A 23,895-nucleotide genomic window follows, 5' to 3' on the forward strand; every position below is an offset into this window, starting at 1 on the left:
AGTATTCAAGATACTAACCGTAACGGTTTCATTTCATCAACAAAATGAACATAATACCTTCCTGACCTATTTCATCATCTCAATAAGATCGTCAAATGAGATACTGTACATTAGCACATTTTGGAACTACTAATATAAATCGTATGTGACCATACAGAATTATCAAATATAATAAATGGCAGTGTTTATTTGTAGGCCACTAGAGAAACACATCTTCCCAAAAGTAACATGTAAAATTCCACTCTACAATCCTAGACAGACAGGGCCATAGGAAACCTCAAGATCATCTCATTTTAATTCAGTTCTATCATTTTACTAATGAAAAAACCCAAACCTAAGAGTATCAAAATAAGTTATAACAATATTCTACCCATATTACAGGTCGATGTGAATTCCCACTACATTATCATCACAAATGTGATGGTGTTGGTATCTGTATGTTTTTTTTAATAATAATTTTTTATAATGTTATGTTAGTCACCATACAGTGTATCCTTAGTTTTTCATGTAATGTTCCATGATTCATTATCTGCATATAACACCCAGTGCACCATGCAGTACGTGCCCTCCTTAATACCCATCACCGGCCTATCCCAATACCTCCCCCCCAATCTGTATGTTTCTGTGTTGGTATCCATATGTTAAATAACTCAAACCTTTCAAGACTCCCCAGTGGTTCAATAGTACGGCTTCCTGTTCAGACCTCTAGAGTTTGGCTCTTTTGCCTGACACCAAAGATAAGAATCAAACTCCCTGTTCAGGACCTTTCTCCTACCCTGGCCACCTTTTGCTTCTGTGCCCTAGTATCTACCAGCAGCCACAGCTTCTCCATTCTAAAACGCACATTTTCCCACACTTTAACTTCTGAAATCTGCATCTGCATTATAATCAAGGTAAAAAGAAAACTCCAGTTTCTGGACAGAAAGTTAAGACACGACACAACTGTTGGAACCTCTGCACGTGCAAACGTGGCCATGTACGGAAGGGATTATTCACTTAATCACCACTTTACTCATTTGCATTGGTAGCCCTCCTAAAACTAAAATTTAGCTTAACCTTAATCCCTATTAAAGTCTTCATAAAGATTTCACTATGGCTCAGCACTACAATGAAAAACGGCTGTATTCACAGAAAATTGTCAATCCCGTGCCAGAAAATACAATTACTAGCAATAGAAATTTCCAAAGATTGTAGAATAAATCACAGAATTTTCAAAATTTGAAGATGTTGGTGTGATGTGAAAGACTGTCAGAAACCAAATATCTAGCTATCATCAAAGAAAGTGACAACAGTAACGAGAGAGAGCAGGATCCTTATCATCTTCAGTGATGGTGATAAATCCCAAGTTGAGATTCTGGCTCTTGGTCCCACCTATAAAGGAAATTTCCATCACTGCCTCATTTCAGTGTTTCTGGAGGTCAGTCACACATCAAAACACTATTACTTCTACCTAGTGCTTGGGCCACCAAGGGCTGATTCACAAGCCTACATATCTGGCTAGACAAACGGAAAAGTAGACAGCCTGTGAAGAGTATATGGATCAGACATATATGACCTCTGCTGATTAAATGAAAACTAGTACCAGAAACCTTGTCTTCCCAGGCCAAGAGTGATAGTGTCTATAAAACTTATCCCCCTTTTTATGTATATACTTCAATACTCTTTCCTTTTTCAATGCTTATTTGGTCTCTCAATCCTTCTTCCACTCCATCAAGAACTTGACTGAAACATCTGATGAAATTCACTAGTGAATTCACAATATTTTTTTCTACAATTCTTTAGGATATGAGATGCACTGACACATCTTTATTAGTTTACATGACATCACACTTCCCTAACTCACGTCCACAGTCAGCCTTTTGCTGCATTTCAGATCTACATCTTTACACTTCTTGACCTTATACTTGAGTTCCAGACTCATATTTTTTTTTTAAGATTTTTATTTATTTATTCGACAGAGAGACAGCCAGTGAGAGAGGGAACACAAGCAGGGGGAGTGGGAGAGGAAGAAACAGGCTTCCAGCGGAGGAGCCTGATGTGGGGCTCGATCCTATAACGCCGGGACCACGCCCTGAGCTGACGCAGACGCTTAACGACTGAGCCACCCAGGCGCCCCCAGACTCATATTTTAACTGCCTTCCAAGAAATGCTCTGCCTGGCTTGCTTTTTAGTGCAAAGTCAACACATTTAAAACCAAATACAATATTATTCCTCTAATAGTGGTATTTGTGATAAAAGGGCCTCTGAAAGGACCCCTAGATTCTTTCTTGCTGAGACAGTTCAGCAGTTAAAAAGGAACAGAGGGATGACGATTTCTCTCACCAGAGACTGAATTCCAATTTTTTCACCACTCTGACTTTGCTGGTCATGACCCTTCTTTTCCTTCCCCTTCCCATTATAACACAATTATACTCTACTACATAGTGAGAGTATTTCCAAATATTACAAATATGCGCCAATGGGCAGGTGAAGGACATGCACAGTGCCTTTTATTCAGTCTGCTTAGCAACTGTTAAAAACAGAAGCTTATGGGGCGCCTGGGTGGCACAGAGGTTAAGCGTCTGCCTTCGGCTCAGAGCGTGATCCCGCCGTTGTGGGATCGAGCCCCACATCAGGCTCTTCCACTACGAGCCTGCTTCTTCCTCTCCCACTCCCCCTGCTTGTGTTCCCTCTCTCGCTGGCTGTCTCTATCTCTGTCGAATAAATAAATAAAATCTTAAAAAAAAAAAAAAAAAAACAGAAGCTCATACCACTGTTGGCAAAGATGAAGGCAAAAGTTAGAAGTTGTAACAAATCCTTTCAGATACTAATGGCAACCCCATTACAAGCTAGTCTATATCTCTACTCCAGTTCTTCTGCCTTCCCCTCTTCCCACTGCGCCCAATGCCATGCCCTCTCTCAAGGGGACTTGTCCTCTTCTACCTGGTTCCAGCTCTGGGGGAGGCATATGTATGTTCTCTTCCTCTTTAAAAATATGCTGCAAATCTCTGTAAACAAGGCTAAAACCCTGGCCACCAACTGAGTTTTGTTCTGCAAAGCACTCAGTGGTTCTTCTCAACTTCACCCCTAACTTTAAAGTTACCTGGCAGCAGTAATGTCAAAGTCAGCTTGTCAAAACACCAAGTACCATACGATGTGAAAGTGAATTCTCTAGTCTAGTCCAGGTAACACTGGACTCTCAAATTAAGGGCTTCAAAACAAAAATATGATTTATCCAGACATTTCTCCAGAAAGTCCAAGCACTTAAGAAACATCATTTCTGATTCAACATACAATTCCAACCTGGAAGACTAGAGGCACACCTAAATTCTCAATCACTTGTTTTTCCACAATAATTTCATTTTCTAGTCTCCTGAGCTCCAAGGAATTAGTTGATATAACGTTAACTGATATCAGAGAAAAGCACACTAAGAACAGGCTGCCTAAACAGCAAGATGAGATTTAATAGGGGCAATTAATACAAAGGCTTTCATTTAGGCTCAAAATAACATAAACTGCGCAATACAGGATAAAGATTTGCTTAGCAGATTTGGGGAATCTGCTTAACAACAGATTTTAAAAAGAGTCAACAGCACTTACTGTTAACTGTAGCCATGGTGATGGGGGAGATAGAGGGAGAACTGGGCACAAAATTCCACAAATGTCCAAATAATAAGTAATCAGTTAAGTGTTACTTGAATATCAATCTGCCGTGTAAATATGAGTCAGAAAATCAAAGAACGAATTCAACAAAGTTCGATCTGAAAGGTGTCCTAGCTGTGGAGACAATCACCTCATTTTATAGATGTAGTGCCAATTTACATTACTCCAATATTAAATCAAATCATGAGCTCAGGATGTGGCAAATTTTGTTTCATAAAAATCACTTCCTAACTACAGCTCCTCCCTACAATGAACCGACTGCCTCACAGAAGATTATGCATTCTCTGTCATTAGCGGTATTTAAGCAGAGGCTTAATAACCAATAGTCAGAATTTGTGAAGTAGGGATCTCCTACACTAAGTAAAAGGTTAATCTAAAACTCTACAATTCTTTTTTTTTTTTTTTTTTTAAGTAGACTCCAAGCCCAGAGTGAGGCCCAGCATGGGCCCAACATGGGGCTTGAACTCACGACCCTTCAATCAAGACCTGAGAGCTGAGATCAAGAGTCGAACACTTAACTGACTGAGCCACCCAAAGGCGCCTCTACAGTTCTATAAGTAGTAAGATTCTATTATTTTACAAGTTACATCAAATATTAAACATTGATGTTTTCATTTTTTTTTGACTAATTGAACTTAAGTTGACATCTTCAATGTACAGCGATTACGGCAGTGCATCTCATTTTATGATTGGTTTGTTCATCTATTTCCTTCATTAAACTGTGAACTTCTTTGGACCAGGGCCTGGGTTAGTATTTTATGAGTACTTTATGCATCTCTACATTCCTAGATCCTGGCACATGGGAAAGGATCTAGTAATTTCCTTGAATAAACGTCCCAGGAGTGTCTCTTTAGTATGTGGATGGTCGCTACCACCAAGGTCCTCAATAAAATGGCCAAGCAAGCAAATTTTCTCTTTTACCCTTTACCACCCTCATCTTTGAAGTCCTTTTCCCATCTCTCAATGCTCTCTTTTCAACTGTCAAAAATTCGCACTTAGGTAGCTCCCTTGAGCCCATTTGATGTATCCAGAATAACCTCTTCCTCCATATAAATGGAAGGCAAGCTGACACTTTCAAAATGACACAGGAACATACCCTCTGACCCAGAAGGAATGTACCCTATAGATACACTTTACGTGTGTAAAGTGCCTTACATACATGTTTATTAATTTCCTAAGAGTTTATACTAGATTGTTTCTAATCTTGGCTATGAATCTATCAATAAAACCAGTAAAATAACATGATGATATCACTATAAAATAAAAGACCATAACATCAAAAAAATTGATGTTCTCTACGTATTAATGTAGACTGACCCCTACGATGTATTAAGTAAAAATCTGCATCGTGTAGAATAGTGTGTTTGATATAGCAACATCCGTGCTAAACAGCAAAGGAAGGAAGGAAAGAATGAAGGAAAATGCACACACACAGATACTACAAAGTACCTCTCTGGAAAAACAAAAGAAATAGGTAACACTGGCCTCCAAGGAAGGGAACTGGGTACCCAGAAGACAGGGGTGGGTGGAGACTTTTCACTATGCCTCATTTTTTCCTTTTGAATTTAGAAAAATGTGAGTGTATTAGATCTATTCAAAGTTACAAAAAAATTAAAAATGCCTTTCATGATCCATCCCTCTCCCCTATACTATCTTCAAAACTCCAACTCAGGGTATTTACTCTATGGAGTATAGACACTTGATGCTGATTTCGAAACTTTAACGTTTTTTCTAGAAAACAATTTGCCAAGATATAGTAAGAGCCTTTAAAGCCTAGTTCTTTTTAATCTAGTAATTCTACTTCTACTTGTTCCTTAGTCTAAAGGAATAACAGGAGATAAGAGCAAAGATAAAAGCACACAGATGTTTGTTACGGTATTTTATGGTTGAAAACAACCTGTATGAATGACAATATGGCAGTGACAAATTATGATACAATCATAAATGGGATACTATAGAGGCATTTAAGCTGATATTTTAGAAGCATTTCTAAGGACAAGGAAATGGTCATACTATTAGGACTATATACAATGTGATTACAATTTCATCGCTATCGAGTGATCATCTTGTTTTATTCAACGACGAGTTGAGGGGGTATGTTGGTATATATAACAGATGTATGCACTGTGCCTTACCCTAGCCTTTAAAAAGAAATGGAGAAACTTTCATTTCTGACAGTTAATGCTAAAACAATAACTGAGTATCTTGTTTTTCCTCAATCTAAACACACTTCTATAGTTTCTCATTATATTTTATGTTGACTAGTGGGTATTACAAGAGTATAGTAGTTAATATAACGGAACTCAGAGACAAAAAGACTTCAGTTCAAATCCTATCTCTGCCAGACAGCCTCTAAGTAATCTTGGGGAAACTGCTTAACTTCTTTGAGTCTGTTTTCTAAATTTATTACAACAGCAATCTCAGAAGGTGAGGAATGAAATAACATATACAGATACAAGAATACTTAGAATAGTACCTGGCACATAAAATGCTCAACAATTCATTTATGCACTCATTCAACAGGTGTTTAATAGCACGCTTACCACATGCCAGTCCCTGCTATATATGCTGGACAGAGAATCAGAGCAAACCTTTACACAACCTTAGAAGACAACACTGACACACAATATACAGTGTGCACATAAAGCAGTGAACACTACGAAGCTATTTCTGTATCTCTCTCCACTCACAGATACCATTACAGAGTTTTCAGCAATATGACTGTTTGAACAGGGTTAGGCCCAAGAGCTTCACTATAGTAGCATGAGATGTACCTACAAGAAAGTTTATCTTCAGTTCCAACCCAAATTAACAAACTGTTGGAACACATCCAGTGTGCACATATCCCTAACTAATAAAGAATCATAACTAGCGGCACCTGGGTGGCTCAGTCGTTTAAGTGTCCAACTCTTGATCTCAGCTCAGGTCTTGATCTTGGGGTCGTGAGCTCAAGCTCCATGTTGGAGCCTACTTTGGAAAAAAAAAAAAAACTCATAAAATGTTCATGCTAAGAGCACCCTGATAATTTCTGATCTTAACCTTGTATTTTACAGATGAGGAAACAGAAGTGCCCAAAAAGTTACATCAACATAATGTAGATATATTCTAAAAGCAGAGGAAAAAAAAGATTGTTAGAAAATCTATGGTGATTTCCCCCAAGTAGGATAAGATGGAGGACTCAAGCCTTTCCCTCCGGAAAGCAAGAGTGGCTATAGGTGATGTGACTTGGTTGCACAGGTACTGAGGCACAATGATGAACCTAAATGAAAGCGGCAAATCATTCCGGGCTTGAATGAAGTTGAAACAGCACTGTGGTAAGAGAAGGAAGTGGCAACCACCCACGAGCTGCCTTTGAATTAAAGGAAGAGGAGAGTCACACCTGGGCCTGCAAACAGCAAAAGGCCTACTGGAGCCATCGTTGAAGAAACAAGTTGGGGGCACTATGCAGTTCATAATTTTAGAAGCACAGGGTAAGGCCTACTCATCTTTTACCAGAAAAGAACAGTGTACGCAACCTGTGTGGGAACAAAGAATACAACTTGAGGAGGACAGAGATACCTAGGATGAGATTCCTGCTCTCGAGGAATTCACAATGTAAGGTAGAGAGCAACATGTTACGGACAGAGGGTAACACACACAAAGTGCTGAGAGAGCAGAGAAGGGAAACTTCTCTCAAAGATGGCACCTCCCCTGTGGCTTACAGAAGGCTAAAGAAGAAAGGAAATTCGTCCCAGGGAGAAGCTGTACAAAGACATTGTATATAGACTCAGAAATAAGAGACTTAAGTAGTTTAGAAAAATGTAAATAGATCATATAATCATGACATAAACAAAACAAAAAAAATTAACAAAATTCAGCACCTGTTCATGATAAAATACAAAAGTCACTATATAAAAAAGTCAGCTTTTCTTAAACCATCAATAACTAGAAAACAAAAATTCGGGACACCTGGGTGGCTCAGTTGGTTAAGTATCTGCCTTCGGCTCAGGTCATGATCCCAGGGTCCTGGGATCGAGTCCCACATCGGGCTTCTCACTCAGCAGGGAGCCTGCTTCTCCCACTGCCTGCCACTCCTCCTGCTTGTGCTCTCTCTCTGACAAATAAATAAAAATCTTAAAAAAAAAAAAGAAGGAAAATATATCATTTACAAAAGCACCCAAAATCAAATATCTAGGAATAAATCTAAGAATATGTAAGACCTGACCTCTAAAGGGAAAGCTTCAAAGCGTTACTTATTTGACATAAATTACAAAGGATATAAAATGAAATTTATGTATTTATACATGGAGGAACATGCCAGCCTCCTCACTGTAAGATTCAATACTATAAGGTATCAATATTCTGCAAAGTGATCTATCTGTAGATTTTAAAAAATCAAGTCAAAATCCTACAGAGAGTGTGTGTGTGTGTGTGTGTGTGTGTGTGTGTGTGTATGAATTCACAAGCTGATTCTAAAATCTGTATGGAAAAACATCCCAAGAACAGCGAAAGCAATAGTGGAAAACAATGATTTTGGAAGACTTACACTATAAGATATCAAGACCCATCATAACATCATAATAATTAAGACAGTGTGGTATTGGCAAAAGAACAAATAGACCAAAGGAAAAGAACAGATTCCAGAAACAGATTCTCACATATAAAACTACTTGATTTATAACAGTGACACTGCAGTGCACTGGGAAAAGGAAGGTATTACCAACAAATAGTGCTAGATTAACCAGACATACATATTTTAAAAATAATAAAATACACACACACACACACACATATACACACAGAGGAATATTACTCAGCCATAAAAAAGAATGAAATCTTGCCACTTGCAACAACGTAGATGGAGCTAAAGAATATCATGCTAAGTGAAATAAGTCAGAGAAACACAAATACCGTATGATTTCACTCACATGTGGAATTTAAGAAACAGAACAAACGAGCAAAGGGGAAAAGAGAGTGAGGCAAACCAAGAAACAGACTCTTAACTACAGAGAACCAACTACGGTTACCAGAGGGGAGGTGGGGTTGGGAGATGGGCTAGATGGGGGATGGGGGCTTAAGGACTGCACTTGTTGTGATGTGCACCAGGTGCTGCATTTAAGTGCTGAATAACTAAATTCTAAACGTGAAACTATTATTACACTGTATGTTAACTAACTGGAATTTAAGTAAAACTTAAATTAAGAAATTATACACTGGGGCACCTGGGTGGCTCAGTCGTTAAGCGTCTGCCTTCGGCTCAGGGCGTGATCCCAGGGTCCTGGAATCGAGTCCCGCATCGGGCTCCCTGCTCCGCTGGGAGCCTGCTTCTTCCTCTCCCACTCCCTCTGTTTGTGTTCCCTCTCTCACTGCCTGACTCTCTCTCCCTGTCAAATAAATAAATAAAATCCTTTTTAAAAAATTATACACTGATTGATATATATATATATACATATCATCCCATAATGAAAAATCAACTCCAGATGGGCTTTACATCTCAGCATTAAAGTTACAGCAAGAAGCCTTTTACATGAAAACACAGGAAACATTTTCAAGACATTAGGTTGAGAAAAAGTAATCAAATAGGATTCAAAAAGCCCTAACCTTTAAGAAAAAATAACAGATGTTGGATTACCACTACTTTAAAATGCATTAAATTTTGTCAAAAAGACACCATTCTCCTTTACCACTTTTCTATTTGTATCTTTTTCTTTTTTAGATTTATCAAGTATTTGTCTATTTTGGTAATGTGCTTAAAAAGAACCAATTTGGTATTTTATAGATCAAATCTATTTTTCCTTTTTTTCTAAATCCTTATTTCCTTTATACACACTTAGTTGTTCCTTCTCCGGGTTGATTTGTATTTAGTTCCTTCTCCAGCTTGCAATGTTCTTGCTTCCAAATTTCCCTTTGGGTACTGCTTTAGCAAAACTCCCACTAGTTTGGATACATAGAGCTCCTGTTGTTGTTCATTTCTAAATGGTTTGTAATTACAACTCTAACTTCTTCTTTACCCCAGGGATTAGTTAGAAGAATAATTTTATATTTTCAAGTGGATATATTATTTTTACTTTTAGTTGTTGTGAATTTCTAATTTGGGTATTTTTTGTAGACCTTCATATCATCAATTTCCTGAAAAACTCAAGAAGTATTTTAAAAGAATACTGTTCATCATTACAAAATTGGAATGCATGAAATCTTTATTATGTTATTCAAAAATTATTTTCTTCATCTATGCTGAATTTATCAATTTCCTCTTGGATTTTTAACAGTTTTGACCTTATATATTTTGACACTCTTAGTTGCATAAAGATTCATGACATGTCTTGAGAGATAGTACTTCATCAATAGAAAATACACACCTCTTTCTTCCCTTTAATGCTTTTGTAGCTTGGATTTTGTCGGGTATTAATCTTAACTGTATTTACCTTTTTGGGGTCAGATTTGCCTTTTTCTATTCTACTATTTTCAACATTTTCACATCATTTTAGGTGTCTTTTAAAAAAAAAAAAAAAGCTAAGTTTGAAGGCCTCTGTGTACATATTAATCCAACCAACGAATGTGACTTTTCCAACAGGGAAATTCAACTCTTTATTTTTATTAAGCATTAATGGACTTATAACTGCCATACACTTACCACTAATTTTTAAAACTTAGGTTTTATTTTTATTAAAGTTATGTATGTATAGAGTTTAAGGTGTCAAATAGCTCTACAAGACTCTTGCCCCACCCAACAAAAGAAGATAGCAGCTCCCCAACACCCAGCCCTTCCTATTTCCTGCTCCACAGAAGCAATCACACTTTCTATACTTAATTGAGTCTCTTGGTATTTAGCTTTATGTCATTCCCATACCTTTTCAGGACAAAAACTTACTGAATTTAGCTAAAATAGGGATGGTAGACACACTGCTGGAAATTTCAGAAACTTGATGAACCACACATATAGTTACACAAGTTTTAATTTCTTGACTTCCTTAGTCTGCAATGTTCGTCTCCCTTGTCAAACAAAATATCAAAGCAAGCAGCAGTTCAATTCTGGTTGCAGTCTCCTAAAGGAATATGGCTAAATTAAACCACGCAAGGACAGAAAAGGCCAGCCAAAATGGAGGGACTTTTATAATATTTTACAATATTCATGTTTTTATAATATTTTATAATATTTCTAACCATTAAATCCACTACCTCTTTTGGGGCATGAGGATGTGAGCACTAGTGTTGTCTGAGCTCCTTTTAGAAGAACCAACCAAAGTTTTCAGATATCACAATACAAACATCCAGAGGCTTAGCACTGTGAATATGGGTTTCAAACTGCTGTTAGCATTGATGCTACCTAGCATTTTGACTACTGAAGAAGTCCTCTAGTAGGGGGTTGGTTATTAAAAGATAAGGGTTTGCCAGGGCTTGATGATATTTAGCCTTTGGAGAACTGAAGATAACAACCTAGAATTATGCTGTATAGAATTATGCAGCATATGTATAGAATTGATGGCATCTCTATAGAAGTCAATCATTACTAGGCCCTAGCAATGGTTTAGAATGGTTCATAGGTGATTGTACCCATTTGCTCCATGAGACTTCTCCAATTCCAGGATCTCTAAGCTAAATTAGATGCAAGCACCCAATTGCTTAGAACAGCTATTTCCTTAGGGTATACCATCTGTTTGCAATGCCCAGCTAATTCTGAGTCTGTTGCTCCTTGAAAACTATCCCCTACAGTTCCTGCCTGACTCCTAAATCCAGATTTATTGAAACTCCTCCCTCCTTCCTCTTTTCCCACCATAAGGCAAGGGAAGGCTAGATCTGACAAAACTTAAATGATCAGTAAGTAAGGGTGGAAAGTCCGTAGCTAAAAGAATATGTGGCCTTGTTTTTTGGGTTTTTTTTGTTTTGTTTTGTTTTTAAAGAATAAAGTGGAAGAAACAATTGTGATCTTGGAAGAAAGACTACATGAGGGCAGAGAGAGAACCAAGCTTATAAATGCATTATAAATAAGGAAGAGAACAAAAGTTAAAATTTACCATGGGTAAGGTGAAAGCAAAACAATGGAAAGAAAAAAAATACAGCATTTGTTCACAGGAAAGTGATCTACAGTAGTAACTGTGTTAATTGGTTTGTTTTTTGGTGATTAGGGAATTTCAAATTTGCAACGCACAACTATCCTTTGTAATTTAAAAAAAAAAGAGAGAGAGAAAAGAAAGAAAAGGAAAAGAAAAAGTCATGACAGATCTGTGCTTCTCAATCCTTTAAGAATGTCAAAGAAAAGGCCTAGAATGTGTATCCCAGAGGTGCAGGACCCTGGTTGTTTTCTTTCCTTTGGCTATATCAAATACTGATTTGTCTATATTTAGAGAGATCAATGACAGAAACACATCTGGGATGAGGAGCTATTACAGATTTTTTTTTCAATTAACCTCCACCAACTTTTTATTATGAAGATTTTCAAAACATTCAGAAAAACCGACAACTGCGAACACCTACATACCTACCACCTAAATTCTGTAGTTGTTACTGTTTTGCTATATAGACTTTATCATTATTTATCCATCTATGTATCCATCTGTGGAGGTCTGATTTGATAGCACTTAAAGAGATCTTGCATAAATTTAGTCAATTAAAAAAAAATCCTTCTCCCTATCGGAGACATGGGTCAGAAAACGGATGCTAAGTGAACTTCTAAGTGAGGAAGATGCTGGATTCCTGTTTAGTCATTAGCTGAATTATTATCCTGGAATTATCCTGACTATCCTGAAATACTAAATACCTTCTGAGCCCCCGTTTCCTCATCTGTAAAATAAAGTGAGACAAAATGATAATCATGACCCCTTTAGTTATGATCCTTTCTAGCCTAAAAATTCTGTTTCTGTGAAAAACAATTTTCTTAATAACTGCCATTTACTTTGTGTTTTTTATGTGGCAGGAAGTATGCTATTATCTCATTTAATCTTCACAGGTCCCTTAAAATTTTTGAGATACCACATTCATGAAAACTACCAACTGTTTTTAGTAGCACATAGCCACTCTGACCTATTTCCAGGTGCACTTCCCTTTCACATTTTCAGTACTTTTTACTAGCATCAATTCTGTACTGCTTTGGTGGAACTAGCTGGAACCAGCAAACAGAAATTATCTTTGCTCACTGAGAAACATGAGCAACTCTAGTTCCTGGTTTGCAATCTTTTTTTCCAAATGTAAAATGAGATAAAACAGCTAAAACTACTTTAACTTGTTTATTTTGGTAAAATAATTACGTATAATTATTGTTGAAGAAAATCTACAATACACAATCTTGGTGTTTTTATTTAAATCTGTTGCACATTGAAAAACAAAATTAAAATGTCAGTTTTTCAATTGCAGAAAGTACTCAAATCAACAGCCATGTGCTAAACAAAGAGACTCAATTAGAGCACATTACGGTTTGATCTGGGAATGAATACATCAAGTAAAAAAAAAACAACAAAGACCATACATATATTGTCGTGTCTGTATAAATGAAAAGCCATAGTTAACTGACTTTCTACATTCCTCTTCAGGTTTAACTATCTCCTCCATGTTCATTACTCTCAAATATATATATTAGTTCTCCCTTCTAAAAGAAAAAAACATTTGTTTTTGCTTTTTTCCATGGGAGCTATTTGTATTTCAATGCATATTTAAAGATCTTATATTGTAGAAATGTAACAGGATGCCTGCACAAGGTGTCCTAGAACTATAAATACACACTATTATGTAATCAGTGAGGTTCACACCTAGGAAATCTGGATGGAATGGTTATCCTGAAGCAAATGAACAAAAATAAGGAGTTCAGCCCTGTTGATTAGAAGAAAGAAACACTGGAACTGCAGAATAAGGAAAGTGAATCTACTCAAGTCATGGACAGTGATAAACCCAAACTCTTCACTTGATTTCCCATGCCCCTTATACAAAGAGTTCTATGATAGATTCTGCTCAAGAGCAGGAAGGAACTTGTTTTTCCCAATGAAATCGGCATGTCTCTAATTAAAGAATACCCTTCATGATGACATATGTGGGTATCTTTGATATGAATATTGGGGTTACTATGCAACCTATACGTGTAGGGACACACTCTCTGAGTAAGTGTGGTCTCTCCAAAAGGAAGCCATCATTCCCAACATCCATCACCCAGAAAGGAGGCAGCTCTTCAAATAGGAAACCCAAGCAAAGACAGTCTCTGGACCTTGCTGTTTTGGCCCTGTTTGAAGAAAGATAAATGCCTGGTGGCAGCACTCAGATGATGTCTGCCAAATGGAGACAGGCCAAAAGATAAGGACATGAGGAAAATGTCTTTGTAAGCCAGCTTGAACAGTTTCATGTTGCTTTCTCTATTCATTATCCTCCAGCTTTTAGCAAAGCTTGATTTAAACACTGCAGCCTTACGTCAGCTGTTCAGTGGCATTAGGCTAAGACCAGTGTGTCCATACTCGGATCACAGCCTTAGCATGAAGAAGAAAAATGGTAGCATGCTCCTCTATACATGTTGAAGAGGAAACCTGAGAAGGAGAACCAGAGCTGAGGTCCAGCAATCCCTTACCACTTAGAGATTCTCCCTGCATTGCATCTTTGTGTCTGGGCTCCTTATTATTAAGGAAGGTGGCAGCCTCCCATAAATGCTCAATAATAGGCAATGAGATGCAAACTATCAGGTTCCCTTATTGCTCCCATTGCTGGAAAACTCAGAGCTGACTATTGTGTTCAACTACAAAAGCTTTCCTCAGCTAAAAGTTATGGATAATTGTTCTTTCTTTTCCCCTTTTATTCATTGGTTCTTATCTTTCTGATCATTAGTTCTGGTCTTAATGCATATGTTTTTATTTCAAGTTTCCTAAATCCTTTTTCGGAAAACAGCCAGAGTACACAAGCCAATCAGCGAATAAATTTTTCCCATACAAGAAAGTTACAAAATAGGAGCGCCTGGGTGGCGCAGTCATTAAGCGTCTGCCTTCGGCTCAGGGCGTGATCCCAGCGCTCTGGGATCCAGCCCCACATCAGGCTCCTCCGCTGGTAGCCTGCTTCTTCCTCTCCCACTCCCCCTGCTTGTGTTCCCTCTCTCGCTGGCTCTCTCTCTCTCTCTGTCAAATAAATAAATAAAATCTTAAAAAAAAAAAAAAGAAAGAAAGTTACAAAATAGTGTTCATCTCAAAGCTATGAATGCTAGAGAGGTTGAGAGCCTGTTTGCTGGACTCTCTTCTACCCCACCCAGGAACCAGAGCAGATTCCCAAGAGGTCAAAGAGAGCCTGAAGGCTAATGTCAGTACAATCAGATCACAAATAACTCTGAATACATACTTCTTTGGCGTAGGAAAGGGTAAAGGGAACAAATCATGGATCTGCCATCCAGGAGAGAATATATCAGTGAATGGAGCAAGGCTCCATATCTAAGCTAGGAGTTCAGTGTCAAAATAAATACTCCACTTAAGGTGGCTTTTTAGGGCACCAGAAACAAACAGAGAGAGAGAGAGAATGAGATGGAAAGCAAATGTTGATAACTGGTTCTTTGCCCAAGATTCTCTCCCATTTCCAACCATGTTCCAGTCTTACATCTTTGCTGCCTACTCCTTTTGACTATGCTACCTCTACCTCAAAATCAACATGTTCAAACCAGATTTCATTTCCCCTTAATCTTTCTTTCAGCAAATTAATTACTAGTTAAAGGTATTATCCGGGTGTAAAAATCCTGGTCATTCTTTTTTTATTTCATGCAGTCCTTAATTTTTGTACTTCAACTTTCTACAACTAAGATCTACTGCCATTCAACAAGTATTTACTGAGAGCCTAAGATGCACCAGGTACTTTCTATGCACTATACACTGGTGAACAAAACAAAAATATCCATTATCATAGAGCTCATATTCTAGAAGGAAGGAGGAGACAACAGACATAGTAAATAAGTAAATATGGGTAAGTAAATAAAGGACTTCAGAAGGTAGTAAATGTTACAAAAAAGAAAAAGTAGAGTAAGATAATGACAATTTTTAAAAGGGTGGTCAGGATAAGCCTCATTGAGCAAGAGGTAACATCTGAGCAAAGATGTGGAAGAGGTGAGGAAGGAGGCTGTGCAGGTATGTAGGGAAGAGCATGGAGGCAAAGCGACAGCCATGCAAAGGCCCTACTACCAGCTCCTCCAATTTCTTCGAAATGTCATAGAACCAGCCTTCTACTCCATTCCCAGTGCCATCACACAAAGTCCAAAATCTCCTAGGTAGTCACCCTGCTCCATTTCCTGTGTGGTGCAGTTAGACATTCATTTCGATTATTAAAACTATTCACCTGATTTTCATGGTCCATAATTCTTTGAAGCCACCCCTTATATCATGAACCTCCACTCCTTCCTCTTAAAATTCTTGAAACTTAGCATGTTCCTTCTTCATATGCATCATCCTCCCCTGCCTAGGAGAGCTCTCTCTCTGCCCCTCACCCACTCTAAACTCTATCCATCCCACAAGGCAGGAGATCAATTCCTACCGCTTGTATAAAGCAGTGCCTGTGGTTGCTATTATTGAATCTGTATTTATCATATTTCCCAAGCATCCTATTTCTTGAAAGCAAGTCATCCTCTTTTCTCTACTTCCCATTGTATTGGTCACTACTAAATATTCGTTAAGATTAAATGAGCTATTTCTCCTACAAAGAAGCTCTTTGCCAACTTAAAAACACTTTTTTAGAGGCGCGCCTGGGTGGCTCAGTGTTAAGTGTCTGCCTTCGGCTCAGGGCATGATCCCGGTGTTCTGAGATCGAGCCCCGCATCAGGCTCCTCTGCTGGGAGCCTGCTTCTTCCTCTCTCACTCCCCTGCTTGTGTTCCCTCTCTCGCTGGCTGTCTCTCTCTCTCCCTGTCAAATAAATAAATAAATAATCTAAAAAAACAAACAAACAAAACACTTTTTTTAAAAGATTTTATTTATTTATTTGACAGACAGAGAGAGAGCACCAGCGAGGTGAGCGGCAAGGGGAGAAGCAGGCTCCCCACTGAGCAGTGAATCCAACATGGGGCTAGATCTGGAACTCCAGGATCATGACCTGAGCTGAAGGCAGATGCTTAATAAACTGAGCCACCCAGGAGCCCCTTAAAAACACTCTTATTAGTGGGGTGCGCCTGGGTGGCTCAGTCCATTGAACATCTGCCTTCAGCTCAGGTTATGATCCTGAAGTCCTGGGATGGAGACCACATCGGGCTCCCTGCTCAGTGGGGAGTCTGCTTGTCTCTCTCCCTCCCCCTCTGCCTCTGCCCCTCCCCGCTGCTTGTGCCCTCTCTCACTTGCTCCCTCTCAAGTAAATAAATAAAATCTTAAAAAAAAAAAAAACACTTTTACTAGCTTTGATAAACTACTGAAAGAGAGAGAATCATTAAAAAATGGTTTTACCATATTAAAAAAATGCATGGGGGGGTAGAACAAGCCAAAGTGTTCATGATAGACAGTGATAGCTTTTTTCTTTTCTCAATTCAAATTTCCAGTTACTTTCAGGTCTGTGCTCATGCTACTTTGAAAAGCAAAGAGTTTGCTATGAAAATATATTAATCAATACAAATAGAGAATGATCAACTACCATTAGACTCATCAGAGAGATTCAAATTACCTAAAAATATAATTCAAAGACTGTAAGCATCTGAGTAACCTGCAGTTGTGAGGAGGCAAACTATAATTTAAACAAGCTGAAGCAAATTCTCATGGTTAAAAAAAAGAAGAAAAAAACCTTCCTCATGGAGTGACCAAAACAAGGTATTTAATGTATATGAAAGCAGCATGATGTACAGGAAAGAATACATCCTCTGAAATGCTCAAGTGCAGGGTCCACCATTTATTAACATCATGACCTCAATTTCTTGGTCTGTAAAGTGGAAACACAGAAGCTCTTCTTTTCACAAACTTTCATAGTTACAAACTAAGTTCCAACCTGAGCAAAACTCCAGTTAACTCTGCCTACCCAAGCAGATGGAGTTAATGGAAATGCACAATCATTTGAACCTCGGTGGTTAGACTACTGTTAGTCTACAGACCTCTATTCTATCCGAAGCAGTGTCTTTTTTAATAAATATATTTATTATTAAAAGATGAAAGAATATTAACATCTTTGGATAACATCTAAGAGAGCTGAAAAGAATCTTGGGTTGGAACCAATGTCATCAAACCTACAGTTACCTCTTGAGCATTGGTCAGCTGGACCTAGTAACAAATGGACTTAAAAAAAAAAATCTTTTGGAATGGGGCACCTGGGTGATGCAGTCATTTGAGAAGCAACTCTTGGTTTTGGTTCAGATGGTGATCTCCATCCAGTCACAAGATGGAGCCCCACGATGGGCTCCACACTTAGTGAGGAGTCTGCTTGGGATTCTCTCTCTCCTCCTCCTCTGCCCCTCCTGCTTGTGCTCTCTCACATGTGCTCTCTCTCTCTCTCGCTCTAAAATAAATACATCTTTTAAAAATTTTTTTGGAAATTAACTGGCACATAAGTAAGAAGATTTTGTGCTTTTATACAACTACCATCCAGGGTTGGTTATGAAAATTAAATGACATTTATTTATTTATTTATTTATTTATTTATTTATGAGCACAAAGCAGGGGGAGTAGCAGACAGGGAGGGAGAGAGAATCCCAAGCAGACTCCGCACTGAGTGTGGAGCCCTACGAGGTGCTCCTGCTTCATCTCACAACCCGGACATCATGACCTGAGCCCAAACCAAGAGTCGAGGCTTAACCCACTGAGCCACCCAAGTGCCCCTAGCATGTTTTTATAATATATTCTTTTCAGATTGATAAAATGGTACATGGACCACTGAATCTTCAAGAAATGTCAAAGCAACCTGTGTGTAATATTTTTTTTTAAGTTAGAAATCATTCTTTATAATGTGTATTCTCTTGGAATGCCAAAGTAAGAGAGTGGCTTTACAAAAGGCCAGATCTGATCTATAAAATTGGACCCATACAAATGGAATCCAGACTTACTCCACTTTCACTCTTCATAGTGTTTGAGAAAGTGTTTGTCTAAGGCAAAAAGCCTACAAATCAACCAATCATAAGTCCATATAAAAAAAAAGGTAACCGTAAGAAACCTACCTGCATTACCTGGGTCAAAACTATACAGCTAAAACTGGATCTATTGCAAAGTAGCAACAAATCTTAATGTTTATGAATAATGCTTGGATTTGATACTGAGGAAATTCAGTTAAGAAAGGCATTAATTATCCTAAGTATTGGAGTTAGGCTGGGTCAAAATAGACCGTAATTTTTAAGAAAATTCCGAAAGTTTTCTCAAGCCAGTTCTATGGGACAAAGCATGAAAATCCCTGAGAAACATGCCAGCATCTGCCCTCAATTCCAGAAGCAGGAAGCAAAGATGTGACCCAATCACATGATAATAAACCACAGTCCATCTGTTCAGAGAACTTGCATTATGTAAGCCACAACCAAGAAAGAACAGCAAAAGGCAGGCAGTTTGTTGACATGTGCAGAGGGCTCTGTGGTTAGGAAAGACATATTCTCACATCAGAAGGGCCATCCATAAAATAATGGCAAAACCCAAGGCATTAGAAATGAACATATCTGATGCACTACAAAGGTACTACCAGAATCTGAGTTCAGATTAACTGTTTCAACAGGCCTAGAAGAACCTTGCAGCAAAGGTCTTCTCCACATAAGCAGCCCTCCCCAGAGGAACAGATTTATCTCCCTCTCGATTACTTTGATCATGTCAGTTCCCTACTTAATTTCAACAACAAAGGAGATCTAAAATTCTAAACCTAGACCATTGAACTGCAAGGCCTTTCAATTACATCCATTTTAATTAAACCCCAAACCATTTTACCATCTTTTAAACTACTAAAGCCTACTCTTCTCAGTCAATAAGCTCTACACCAGGTCTTTTTATCAACAATATAAAAAAAGATACTGACCTTCTCTTGAGGACTTTTTAACCACCACCACCACCACCCCTCCTCGCCCAGTCCATCAAAAGTCACTTTTCATAAATTCTGTGAAATTCAAGATAACTTCATTTAGGTAAGTCACTCCATTAACCCTGCCCTTCCCCCTCCAAGTCCTTCATACTTTAAAGAACACAGATTTGGAATGAGATAATCTAAATTCTTGTCTTAGTTCTGCCTGACCCTGAGAAATTCACCTAATCTCGATGTCATTTTTTTCCCTTGTAAACTGAAGTGACTTAGAACTTTCACCAATCGAACGCTTACCCCTGGTGGGCAGCCCATAATACTATTTCCCTTATTCACCCCACTTAGATTACCTTTTTATTTTGTTTCCAGTCACATACTATAGAGTTTTCAGAATCGGGAGAAAGAAATAGTGGTTAATACATCCAAACCCCACAGTACACAATAAGGAACTTAACTCTAAAGAGGAACTTGCCAGCCAGTCAATAAAAGTTTTGGTTCTGCCTTGGAGTAGGCCCCAGGACAGCTTACCACTCATCAAATCCTCCTCTGCCCATTTGAATTCGAGCTACCCTTCAAAGTCAGTTTGAGTCCTAAAGTGTCCAGAAAGCCTCCCTCAATCACATCAGCCTGCATTAATCATTTCCCTCTTTGGCTGCTGGTGCCTCTCTGTAAGGGTGATATTAAAAATACTTAACAACTGACTCCACAATGGTACCAACCAATCAGAAAGGATGTCAATCAATCAAAACACACGTGGCCCAGTGGAAAACTGCTGGTTAAACATCAGCCTTACCTATTACTATCAATATAAAATAGCAACCTCAACCTCCAATACAACTTTCTCATTTGGTCTTCAAGACCTCTTGAAAAAGTAGGTACCATCTAGATTTTCTGCATAACTAGAGGTGAGGTTGGGACTAATAATCGAATCTAATAACCAACTGCTTCTTTCTTCAACATCACACAATTTTCCCATATTATATACACAGAATTGTCAATTAAAATTGCATAAACTGTACTTACATAAAACAGTATAAATACTAAAGGAATGCTCAGTCAAATGAAATTCATTTAATCAACAAGCATGTAAGTGGAACAGAATATAAACACAGTGCTAGGTTCTGAGAGCATAAAGGAAAGAAAAGGCCTATCTTTGCCCTGTGGGGACCTATAACACATTCAAACGTAGAGATAAATAGCAGCGCACGACGGCAGAAATAAACAACACAAACTATAACCCTAAGTGCTACACAGTTCGGAGAAATAAAGAATTCAGGAACTAAACCAGTACATGAAGCCAGAACTGAGAACTTCTCTCCTCATACTCCCAAAAGGGGCAAAATTAAGTATATAGTTAAAAGGCTAAAAAAAATCAGGAGTCAGTGGAAAAACAAAAATCCCTGGAATTGAGGGTTTACAGTAGTAGCAAGAAGCGAGATCTTTGGTTGAATACTCAGAGATGGCTCTAATAAGCCTCTAAGCACCGAATACAAATGGAAAATCTTGTAAACCCTTTGTGAGGATGGCTGAGGAAGATTAGCTTGGCAGTAGCCTATAAAAAAAATCTAGATGAGAGAAACTGGAAAGCAACTAGATTCAAGGCATAACAGGTAGGACTAAACTGACGGCTGCATACAAAGAAAGGAAGAGACATTCAAGAGGCATCTATATAAAGAAGAGTTGGGCTCTAGGTCTGTTTTCAAAGAAAAAACTTACGTGATGGCAGAAAGGAAACAGGATTCTCACATGGGATATATATGTAGACATACTGGTACAGTACTAGCCTGTGTACTAGGGACAGGGGACCAACTTCCCTAGAGAAATCAATATTAGAGGAGAAGCCGGGCAGAGAAACACAAAACTGATACCCAGACAATAAGGAAAAACTGCAAGGTCTTAAAAAGGAAGCCAAATTATAAATTTAAAAGTGCATTTGAGCTTCTTCAGAATGTATGAAAGATCATCATCAACATCACCAACAAGCGTGGGCAGACCAGCTGAGGTAGTCTAGACTTAAGAATAATAGCACCTGGATCAGCTTTGTATTGTATGCATGCCAGTGTAGTCTGTAAGCTTCTCCCCAGCATGGACTGAGCAATGTTCCTTATGTCAATTAAGCCTATTATTGTTACTTCAATACATGAACACTTAGTGTGCCAGGCTAAGTGGAAAAGAGTGAACTATGCTATTCGAATTAAGAGTGGTGCAGAAATGTTACTTTTTGCTTGATACATAACTACTGACTCTCCCAATTGTCCACATATTTATCTTGCCCCCACTCCCTAGGCCAATGTCAAAAATTCAGTTTCCTCTAATGTAGGCCCAATATGAAGGGACTCCAGGAATATACTAGGAGTCAGAAGGAAGCTAACATGACTTTCATATTGTGAGGGTAAAATAAAAAAATGAATAATAAAGACCAAGTGCTCATTAGTGAACTGAAAAGAAATATGAGCTGTGCCAGACAGGGTGTATGTGTATTCACACATATTGGTGTGTGTGTGTGTGTGTGTGTATACATATATATATATATATATATATATATATATATATATATGCCATATATATAAAAGCGTGCGGATTTTGGAAACACTGAACTCTGGGTGCAATCCTAACTCCAATCCTTAGTAATCGAGTACTTAACCTGTTCGAAATTCAGTTTTCTCATCTATAAATGGGGCAAAATGCCAGTAACCCTGAGGGTTTCATCGTGAGCATTAGATAATGTACTTTGGTGTACTTTACGCATCTACATCATAGTAAGCTCTTAACAGACAGTAGCTATTGGCACTCCCATTCTTGAGTTTTTTGCTTTTTAAAACATTTGGTATTCAATTTTAGAGACAGAAATGTACTTTCACTGTAATTTAGCTTCTAACACTAAGTAAGGATCTATATTTCAGTTTCTAGTATTTTAGTCTCTATGTTAACAAAGTTTTTCACTGTTCTTTCCACGGAGATTGGTTATGACCACGTACCCCATCCTGACTTCATATTTTGGAAAACGGAGCAAACATTCTTCCTTGAAAACCAACTACACAGAGACTACTGATTCAAACTATTGTCACTCAAGAAAAGGAACAACACTAGTAATAGTCCTTCGAAGAAATAAAGTGTTTGATCAATTCACAGAGTCATTCCCATTCAAACATTCCAAACCCCGCAGAGTGAGCAAACGTTCAAGTTTCTACTACGAAAACAATCTGTAGCCTTCTGGTTACTGGATTCACTTCAACAGTTCCCAGACGCACGAAAGAAGAAACATTCCGCACATCTTCATGCCTCCTTCTTCTCACACAAAGCTTCCCGGTTCCCCTTCCAAAGCCACCCCTGGCTGGAGAAGCAACCCCTCTTGGCAGGGTCGGGCCGGCGCCCACAGCCAGGGCGGCCCTGTGACCCGGGGGTCTCCGCCACACGTCACCCCCTCCCACCGTCCGGCAGGCTCAGAGTTCCTACCCGGCCCGGGAAGCCCCCCGCGACCCCAACCCCGCCCCGGGCCCCGGGAGCCTCGGGCACCCTCCCGCTCCGGGTGGGGTGCTCAAACAACGCCACACGCCGCCCCAGCTCCGCCAGGCCCGGCCAGCCGCACACCCCCTGGCCCTCGGTCCGCGCCCCCTCGCTCCCCAGAAGGCAGCCCGGCCCTCGGACCGCTCCGCCCGACGCCACCTCCCCGCTGGGAGCCGGGAGCAGGAGCCGCCGCCGGCTGCTGAGCACGTCCACCCGCGCTCGGACACACGCCCCCGCCCCGCCCCGCCCGCGCTCCCCGCCCGGCGTTCGCGTGGCGGCAGCCAGGCCAGGCCAGCCCGGCCCCGGCTCGGCGCCGCCACCTGCGCCCCCGGCCCCGCGCCATGTTTGAGAAAGAGAGGGAGCGAGCCAGAGGCCGGGCCCGGCCCGCGCGCCCCGCAGCCGCCCGCCAGCCCCGCCGCGCCGCCGCTCACCCGTCGTCCCCGGGACTAGCGTCGCCGCCGCCGCCAGCACGAGGAGGAGCAGCCGGGGACGCGGAGCAGCGGCCGCCGCCTCCATGGTCCCGCCGCCACCGCCTGTGGCCCGGTCCGGCCCGGCCGCCGCCTCGCCTCACCAAGCCTCGCCTCGCCCCACCTCCCGCCGCCGCGGCGGCCTCGCTCCGGCCCTTTGTAACTGCTCGGGGGCTGCGCGTCCATTGGCTGCCGGGCTCCCGCCGGCCCCGCCTCCCGGCTGTCTGCGAGCGGCCGAGCGGGACCCAGCCTGGAGCCCCGCCTACAGGCCCTCTGGGCAGCCAATCCGCAGCTGCAGGCGCCGGCCTCTGGCCACGCCCCCAGACTCCCCAGGGGCAGTGCAGCCAGACCCCTGCCCCAGCCAGAGCCGTTCCCCTCTAGGAGGAGGCCGGATGGGGG

The 23,895-nt window shown here is 40.0% G+C and overlaps 1 protein-coding gene across 2 annotated transcripts in view; it reads right to left on the bottom strand.

The window, feature by feature from the left end:
* Positions 1-23,636, bottom strand: part of TGFBR1 (transforming growth factor beta receptor 1) — a 54,232-nt gene extending 30,596 nt beyond the window's left edge. Inside the window, exon 1 of one of the 2 annotated variants that reach the window (XM_045780368.2) lies at positions 23,461-23,636. In XM_045780368.2, the coding sequence (XP_045636324.1) occupies positions 23,461-23,545 (85 nt within the window). In that variant the 5' untranslated portion in view covers positions 23,546-23,636. The remainder of the gene's footprint in view (positions 1-23,460) is intronic. The other variant, XM_045780369.2, reaches the window with a different exon arrangement.
* Between the last annotated feature and the right edge of the window lie 259 nt (positions 23,637-23,895).

The sequence above is a fragment of the Ursus americanus genome, chromosome 18 (assembly GCF_024610735.1).
Source record: "Ursus americanus isolate L20-20 chromosome 18, mUrsAme1.1.p, whole genome shotgun sequence".
Classification (NCBI taxonomy): domain Eukaryota; kingdom Metazoa; phylum Chordata; class Mammalia; order Carnivora; family Ursidae; genus Ursus; species Ursus americanus.